Consider the following 8,751-nt stretch of genomic DNA (forward strand, 5'->3'; position numbering starts at 1 on the left):
GTTATTGATCGGGTTAAGAAAAGGCTTAACGGGTGGAAAGCAAGCTCCTTATCGTTTGGCGGAAGACTTACTTTAGTTAAAGCGGTTCTTGGGAGTCTCCTTCTTTATTACTTATCTATTTTTAAGGCGCCTTTTTGTGTTCTTGATAACTTGGAAAAGATTAGAAGGAATTTTCTTTGGGGAGGTTCGCTTAGAAAAAGGAAAATAATATAGGTCGCTTGGGAAAAGGTGGTGATGCCAAAAAGGTATGGAGGGTTGGGGGTGACGGATCTTCACAGCATGAACTTGGCTCTACTCGCTAAATGGTGGTGGAGATGGAGGATCGAGAAGGATTCCTTATGGGTGAGGTGTATAAAAGCCATTCATACTGCTAGGGCTCATCCGGATGGGAAGATGGCCAGAAACTCGATTTGTAGTACATGGCAGAAAATTTCTAGCATTGGGAAATGCTTCTCTTCGATGGGGTTAGAGCTTAAAGGCCTTTTCATTAAGGATGTCGGCGATAGGTTGAATACGAGATTTTGGTTAGATGTTTGGTTGTGTAGGTTCGCCTTGAAAGACTTATTTCCGGATTTGTATAAGTTGGAAGTTTGTAAAGGGTCTTTGGTTAGGGACCAGATGGTCTTTGTAAATGATGGTTGATACGACATGGGCCTGGTCTCGAATCAACCTTTCTGAGAACATGCTGTTGGATTTGGCCGACCTGCATAAAATGGTGGTGTCTTACAATTTTCATACAGGTAAGGGTGATAGCTGGAGATGGACCAGGGACAATTCGGGGTTTTTCACTGTGCACGGGTTAAGAAGGATGATGGCAGATTCGTTGTTTGGTGAAGTTTCGGTCTTAGATTACTTGTGGGACAGTTGGATTCCGATTAGAATCAACCGTTTCATGTGGAGATTAATGCAACATAGAATTCCGGTGGCTGCCAATTTAATCGCTAGAGGCATGGGTAGTATTCCGTCGGATTGCTTGGGTTGTGTGTTAGAGGCGGAGTCGGTGGAGCACGTTTTTCTCATTTGTCATCGGGCTAAGGATATTTGGAGGGCAGTTTCTTTGTGGATAGGTTGTGACGTCACCGGTTTAAGTCTTTTTTGCAGCTTGTGCAGGTTGCGGATGAGCCGTATACGGTTTCGGGAAGGAGAGTTTTGAAGGCTATCATTCTTGTCTTGCTTTGGTTTATCTGGAAGCAAAGAAACGCGAGAACGTTCAGACACAGAAGCTTGTCCACGGAGGCTCTTATGGAGGAAATTATGATTAATCTTTATGTGTGGATCAAGAATAGGTCTACTTGTAAAGAAATTGTTTGGTTAGATTGGAATAAGTCTCCTATATATGTAATGGGTTGACTACTTGTTCTCTTTTGTTTTGTTGAGGGTCTTTACCAGCTTCCTGCTGGTGGCCCTCTTTTTTATATAACTAGGATTTAGGACCCGTGTTTTGTAACGGGACCGTTAAATCGAACAAAAACGCATACGTAAAAAAGTTAAACTATAAACTCGGTGCCGAAGCGAAGTCATTCTGTATCAAGTTACGACGTCGAAACTAAACAAAAGAAACAAAGCCGTCTATGCCAAAATACAACAAATTATATCATATGTAGAAGCAAAAAAACCGGCGTGTTACAGCTGCGAACCAACACAAATTCGGTTACTATCAGCGGTACCAACACAAATTCGTAAACATAAATTAGTAAGCCAAAAAAAAGTATTTTAAAGGCGAGGTATTAAACGTTGAAACGCGGATATAAAACCATGCGACGATGGAATTTTTTTAAATCATGAAAAAATTTTCAGTCATTGTAAAGACAGACAATAAAAAATATGAAAGCAAAGTTTAAGAAAACTATTTAACCAAAAAATAAAATATGTAAAGCCGACACTCGCTCAAGTTTAGTGTTTAAAAATATAGTTTGTTAAGTATTTTATTCAGTTTAAACAAAAAATAAAACAAGAAAATAAAATCCATCAATTTAATTGTAAAATTATGGATTATGATTTAGTGGTTATAATTAATAAAATATTAAAATAATGAATGGTAAAAGGAATAGTAATTTTGTGAGGGGAAAAAATACTCTATTTAATATATATATAATTTGCAATTTGCTTGTTCCAAAAAAAAAACGAAAAACATAACCTTTTATTAAACAATTGATAGGGGTCAATATAAAAGTAAGGTATTTAATTTTAGAGGACACAGATTACTAAAATAATTTTGTTTGAAGCTATTAACTCTCTGTTTGGTGTACAACTAGTTTTGCAAGCAAACGGGTCAGTTCTGAAATGTTGTTCGGGCTAATTTGTTCATATATTTCAACGTACTGGAACAAAGGGGTTGGACAAGTCGATTCAATTTAGAGTTTGTTTTCATTCGGGGTTAAATAAATTATGTTTTGACCAAGGTTTTGATTTGAAGGATGTGTCTGTATTTTGATTCGGGAACAAGAGATGATTAAAGAAGACTGATGTTCGCTCGATTAGATGACTAGAATCACAGCGAAAGAAGTGAATATGCGAGTTCATACGGCCAAAGGAATGGTCAAGAGCAGGGTCACAAAGGAGGTCAACTTGAAGGATATCCAATGCCATGGAAGAACCTACAGTGAGCTATTACGCTTTCTTCAAAGGATGACTGCTTCCAAGCCAACCTCCTGGTTGTCATCGCTCGATCACTTCCTTTTCCACTATGTTATTGCTTAGGGACCTTAGCGTACGATCTGGGCTGTTTCCCACTCGACTTTGAATCTTAACACCCAAATGTACAAACGATCTAGGCTTGTATTTGGAGTTTCCTTGAGGTTGGTAAGGCGAAATGGGGCCACCCTAGCCAACCATGCAGTTTAATATACACCTAGTATGAAATACAACTTTGTAGCATCGAAATAAAGGAAATAATAAAAGTAGCTCAAACCCGAATTTTCATCCCAAATTGAAATACTTCCACATGATGAAGATTAAGTGTGTATGTATATAGTTAAACAATTAATACACCTAGACAAGAGTGCTTTCAACATCATCACATTCAGTATTGATCGACATTATGAGTGAAATGAGCCGAGCTACTCGCGAGCTATTCGAAATCAACTCGTTAAAAAGCTCGATCGACCTGAGCTTAATCAAGCCCGAGCTTCACTTATCGAGCTCAAGCCGGCTCGCGAGCATAACGAGCATATCATTTATAAAACTTTTTAAAAAATATATTTAATAATTATATATATATATATATATATATATAATGTTATGAAAAAATAAATAAACATAACTAAATAATATATATTATTTTATACATAAAGTTATAATAGAAAAAATATATAAAAATAATTAAAATTATCTAAAAAATAGTTGATATATAGTAAGTGAGCCGAGCTCAAGCTTGAAAATCTACTCACGAGCCGAGCTCGAGCTTTGAAAATAGAGTTCTAAACGACTCGAGCTTGAGCTCGAGCTCTGTGTAAGCTAAACAAGCCGAGCTCGAGCCTAGTCAAGCTCGGGCTCAGCTCGACTCGTTTGCACCCCTAATCGAGATTATAATAAATAAATAAAACAATGAACAAAATATGACATGTAAATATTTTTGGACACAATTTCAGTCTCTAAGTCACAACTCGGTGAACTTGAGGGGCCAATATTGATAAGTCGGTCATAGTTGGTTATGTTTCATAGTTACAACATGTTTCCTAATTGTTATGCAATTATAATAGTTAATGTCTTTGCTAGCAAGCTAGGTTAGTCTATATAAACCAAGTCATGGTTAGATTTTAGAGAGAATATATGTGAGATACAACCGAGTTAGGGTTCATCTAGAGAGGATGAGATACAATCAAGTTAGGGTTCATTAAGAATCAAACCGAGTGAGAATCAGTTTTTAAGTTATATTTTATAATTAATAAATGAGAGTTATTCGTTTACTTCGTGTTTGATTATCGATCTGGGACTTGAAATATATTTTATAATATACACAATAGTTTTTCTTTATTCCTTTTCATGTCCTGTCCTAGTCTGTATTGGATTATCAGGGTTTACACACACTTGCTAAATGCTGGAACTTGTCATATTTTTATTCATTACATTACAAAGCTTACACATAGTAAAGCAGAACATAAAGAAATAGCAAACGCCATTTATTTGATGCAACAGACTGCGGAACTAGTGACCGAAGACTCGCAATCCCTTATGACTCGCACAACTTGAAGCAACTTATTAAGACATCTACTAATGGTTACGTGATGATTTCGAGTTTCTTCATTCAACATTTGTTAGCCTTTAAATAGACACCGATGCTATCAATATAATATCCACAAAGGCCATAAAATCCAGCAAAAGAACCATACTCCCATGGTACTGTAAAAGGTGTCCCTCTCACATTACCAAATGGTCCATGCGTTTTTTTGTTCGTCACGAACGATATTGATGAAATTACTGTGTGACCCGCATAAGTTCCTCTTGACAATGCAACTGTGCCACTAATCGCCTTAATTTCTTCATCATCATCGAATGTTATCTATCAATTAAGAAAGATTAGATTTAAACACTCCTAACAGAAAAACTTTATAATACATGTATTGTTATGAGTCAAGAATTGGTTACCTCCGAAACTTTTTCTCCACCATTCCAACCACCAAATTTGTCAGAATTGAGTATTAACTTTCCACACTGATAGGTGAACATCAGAGAGTATATGAGATCGCCATGGTCAATGGTTATCTTGTTCAAATGATTATTTCTCTCAAGTTGGAAAGACCATTTATTTTGAGGACCTGCAGGAATACTTTTTCCCCATGTTCCGATCTTCATGATTTCCCCACGGGCTTTCACATAGACACCAATGCTATCAATATAATAGCCAGCAAGCCCGTAAAACCCGACTAACGAGCCATTGTCCCAAGGTAAGGAGAACACATTATCGGTTGTTCCACCAAAAGGTCCATAGGTTGTCTTGTTCGTTTCAAAGCACAGTGAAGAAATTATTGTATAAATACCTTTGGTACCAACACTTCCTTTAATTCCAACTAGTTCCTCGCACTTGCCAAAGGTAACCTGAAATATATTTATGTGCCAGCATGAAGACTATGAAGTTTGCTTAAGTTTCGTACATGAGACAAGTTTAGTTCTTTTTTTATATAAAAGTTTTTACACAACTCAAATTATAACCAAGTAAGCCCATATAAAAATTAAACTGTTTAAACCCAACAAAATACTCCTTTTACTTAAGGCCCACAAAAATTTTTGCCTTCGGCCAAAAAGTTGTTTTACTTTCACAGAGCCGGCCCTATGTGTATTATATATGTATAAGTGTTGATAAGTAAATTTTACCTGGGAAACTGTTTGTCCACCATTCCAACCACCAAATTTTTTAGAAGTGTACAATTCACCTCTATATTCAGTGGTGAACATGAGAGAGTATATCACACCATCACCATGATCAATCTTTATGCTGTGCAGCTTATGGCCTTCCGCAATTTCAAATGACCAGTTATTCTGAGGACCTCCGCTTTGCTTTCCCCAAGTTCCTACCCGAATAGATCCCGCAACTTTCTTGTTTGCGTTTGCATGTGGAGCGTTCACGTTTTGTAGTACTCCCGCCATACTGTATTAATAATATATTCAAAACATCAATGAATTTAGTGTAAATTTAAGGATTTATATTTAGAACTTAAACAAAAGTATAACTTGAATTTAGCTAATTTTTAAATGATTCATACCTTGCTAGCTAGCCTTCTGTTGATCTAAAGCAGCTGGGTTGAATGTGGAAGAAAGCATAAGGTCCCGCGTATTTATATGCTAACACTGATACGGACCGTTTTGTCTCTTTTAATCAATAACTCACTTGAATAACCTGAGAGTGACTAAGAATATATCCTTACTCCCCACATGCTTTGTCTTTTTTAAGTATTATTGTTCTTTTTTTTAATAGTTTTTTACTATAAACTCTAAAAAAATCTTTTCATTCTTAACGTTTCATAAATTTAGCTTTTCTCTAACTATTCTTCCTGCTTTAATTAATTCAAAAGTTTGTTTATAATAAACTAGTTTTTTTACTCGACGCATTGCGCAAGGCTAGCAAAACCCCAGCGTTGAACCCGAGCGTTACAATGGTGAATCGACTCGAATTTGATCAGTATCGGTTACATTTGTTACGGTACAGAAACCATCGGTGAAATTTGAACGTCAAAACCCAAAAAATTAATTCGTCGAATTAACATAGAAAATAACAAATAAAAAATAATTATTTAAAGCGATAACTATCTAGTCGGCAACTTAACACGAATTTGGTCGGTTTTGATTACGTTCGTTACGGTACCGGATCTAAAACAAATGCTATATATATAAAAATTGAGGTCGGCCAATTGCGGGGGGGGGGGGGGGGGGTCGGTAAAATTGCTCGTTGGTAAAACCCGAGCGTTGACGGTCACGCCGTTGAGGTGGCGAGTCTACGCAGATTCAATCGGTTTCCGTAAGATTTATTATGGTACCGGAACTAAAACAAAAAAAATTAACCTGTGGTCAGTTGTCATTACGTTCGTTATGGGAATGAACTAAAAATCAAAAAACAAAATTTACGGACCAATACAGTGCCGCCAAGTAACCCAGTAGGGTACTTGTGGCACCAAAGTTCTATTTTTTTTTGAACGGCGACTTTCTTAGTTAAGCGGTATCGCGACCGCAATGCGGCCCCACCACCACTCAGGCCAGACTATGTTGACATTATCGGGGCCCACGCTAGCATCCAAGTGACTTGGCGTTCCCGGTAAAACCCAGTTGGCTCACCCCGTCCGAAGGCACGACAGGTTTTTATGCTCTGGGAAAATCCGATCGGCATCAAGGATCGAACCCAGAACACCCGGGTCTCCCATCACTTGCCTGACCAACTGGGTTAGCCCAGCTGATTACCAAAGTTCTATTTTATATATAGTAGTAATTTTACTTAATTTCTTTAGAAATATGTTTTACAGTTGTTTATCACTTCCACATGCATCTCGGAGACTTGGACGTTAAATTTATTCTTTTTATGTATATATAGTATCTAGTCTTAGTATCAGCTTGGGATCTGAACATCATCCGACACGTACAGATCATATGCCTTATATTTCCTGTATGTTATTAGGGATAAGCATTTGGTACTGGGTACCGGTATCGAAAATCCTGAACCAATCAAATTTGATACCGGTACCGGCACCAAGGATTTTCAACATTCGGGATCGAGAAAATCGGGACCGGTACCGGTTTTTTTCGGTAGTCCCACTTTAGTAACGAGTCTATACATGCCTCCGTTTAAAAGTTATCCATAACAATATAACATATACCACCCTCACCAACTCTCAGTTAGTGTAACCTTCACACCACCACACCTCCATCCTCCTGTACCGGTACCGAACCGTTATTTTCGGAATCGGGGTCGGTACCATGTTTTTGTGATTTCCGGGATCGGGATTTTCAGTACCAATCATATCCCGATATGTTATCCTTGATATGTTTGATCTTAAGAGATCTCTAACAATAATCAGGCTGCCCATATGATCGTTATACAAGTTCAAAATGAGCTCAAAACAACCACATCCGGTAGATATCCCGTCAATAGCAACGCCATTAGTATGGTATGAGAATGGTAAGATGTAGACAAACCTAACCTCTATCTTTAGAGGATAGAGATAATGGGTTATAGAATCAAGTATTTTATTGTGTACTATCTCCACAAGATGAATATATATTAGTAGACATTCCTTTAATTAGAATCAAGTCGGGTGATGATTAGAATCCAGGCTGATCGATTGGTTTTTGATAGACATTCTTAAGAGGTGACAAGTCAAATGGAATAAATGTGAATTTATTAAAAGTCAAATGAGCATTCTGAGAGTTCTCCCATCTTAAATGTGGACAAATTCATAAAATATCTTATTAATTGAGAGAGGTTTCATTTTGTCCTTATAAATAAAAGTTTCTAGAAATGTCTCCGATAAACACGTCTTTGACGACATATTTGGTATCAACGCATTTTCACGACATGTTTGACCTCAACACATTTTTTACGACCAGTTTGGCCACCAAATGCGTCTTTCACGACCTGTTAGCCTTCAGCGCATCTTTCACGATTTGTTTTTTTTAATATTACCTTATTATAATTAATTACTCATATTTGTTTTTTAATAATTTCTAATACATGAAGTTTTATAAAGTTCTAAATATACCGTTGAGACGTGCTTATTTTTATATATGTGTTGGCATAAACCTTACTTAAAACCAAGCTTGGTCAAATTTTATTAAAAACATTTCGATATAAATTTGACACAACTCGGTTTTGAGTAAAAATTCATGTAGAAAAAAATAAACACATCAACGGCATATTCGAAATTACATTTTTATATATTAAAAGTTATAAAAGAAAACGAAATATGAGTAAAATTAGTTGTAATAATGTTATATTAAAAAAACAAAAACAAAAGTGGCCAAACACATCATAAAAGATGTGTTGGAGGCTAACAGGTTGTGAAAGACGCGTTTCGTGGCCAAACAGGTTGTGAAAGACGCGTTAAGGCCAACACATGTCGTGAAAGACGCGTTGAAACCAAACATAACGTCAAAGACGTGTTTATAGAAGACATTTTTGAAAATTTTTATTTATGAAGATAAAAATGCAATTTTATTCATTAATAGGACATTTTGCAAATACCGCATAAGATACCACATTCCCACACATTTATATCAAATCACTCTTAACGTATCTTATTCTTTTCTTTTAATCACAAATTCACT

At 36.5% G+C, this 8,751-nt stretch overlaps 2 protein-coding genes across 2 annotated transcripts; one reads left to right on the forward strand and one right to left on the reverse strand.

The window, feature by feature from the left end:
* Nucleotides 1–634: 634 nt before the first annotated feature.
* On the forward strand, nucleotides 635–1,350 carry LOC143615505 (uncharacterized). The gene is made up of 2 exons (XM_077088615.1): nucleotides 635–1,009; nucleotides 1,102–1,350. The coding sequence occupies exons 1-2, from the start codon at nucleotides 635–637 to the stop codon at nucleotides 1,348–1,350; spliced, it is 624 nt and encodes a 207-aa protein (XP_076944730.1).
* Nucleotides 1,351–4,246: 2,896 nt separating this feature from the next.
* On the reverse strand, nucleotides 4,247–5,586 carry LOC143615504 (mannose/glucose-specific lectin-like). The gene is made up of 3 exons (XM_077088613.1): nucleotides 5,314–5,586; nucleotides 4,588–5,037; nucleotides 4,247–4,501 (listed from the first exon to the last, which is right to left on the reverse strand). Exons 1-3 carry the CDS (start codon nucleotides 5,584–5,586, stop codon nucleotides 4,247–4,249), a joined length of 978 nt encoding a protein of 325 aa, XP_076944728.1.
* Between the last annotated feature and the right edge of the window lie 3,165 nt (nucleotides 5,587–8,751).

This window comes from Bidens hawaiensis, unplaced genomic scaffold, assembly GCF_021521415.1.
Source record: "Bidens hawaiensis isolate Kalapana, Puna unplaced genomic scaffold, B.hawaiensis_p1.1 tig00043446_1, whole genome shotgun sequence".
Taxonomy (NCBI): Eukaryota; Viridiplantae; Streptophyta; class Magnoliopsida; order Asterales; family Asteraceae; genus Bidens; species Bidens hawaiensis.

What these genes read in the sequence shown, in the direction of transcription:
- LOC143615505 (XM_077088615.1), top strand. Translation starts at nt 635, where the DNA reads ATGGTTGATACGACATGGGCCTGGTCTCGAATCAACCTTTCTGAGAAC. An exon ending in AGGCGGAGTCGGTGGAGCAC is followed by an intron (nt 1,010 to 1,101) that starts GTTTTTCTCATT and finishes TCTTTTTTGCAG; the next exon opens with CTTGTGCAGGTTGCGGATGA.
- LOC143615504 (XM_077088613.1), bottom strand. Translation starts at nt 5,586, where the DNA reads ATGGCGGGAGTACTACAAAACGTGAACGCTCCACATGCAAACGCAAAC. An exon ending in GTGGACAAACAGTTTCCCAG is followed by an intron (nt 5,038 to 5,313) that starts GTAAAATTTACT and finishes AATATATTTCAG; the next exon opens with GTTACCTTTGGCAAGTGCGA. An exon ending in GTGGAGAAAAAGTTTCGGAG is followed by an intron (nt 4,502 to 4,587) that starts GTAACCAATTCT and finishes CTTAATTGATAG; the next exon opens with ATAACATTCGATGATGATGA.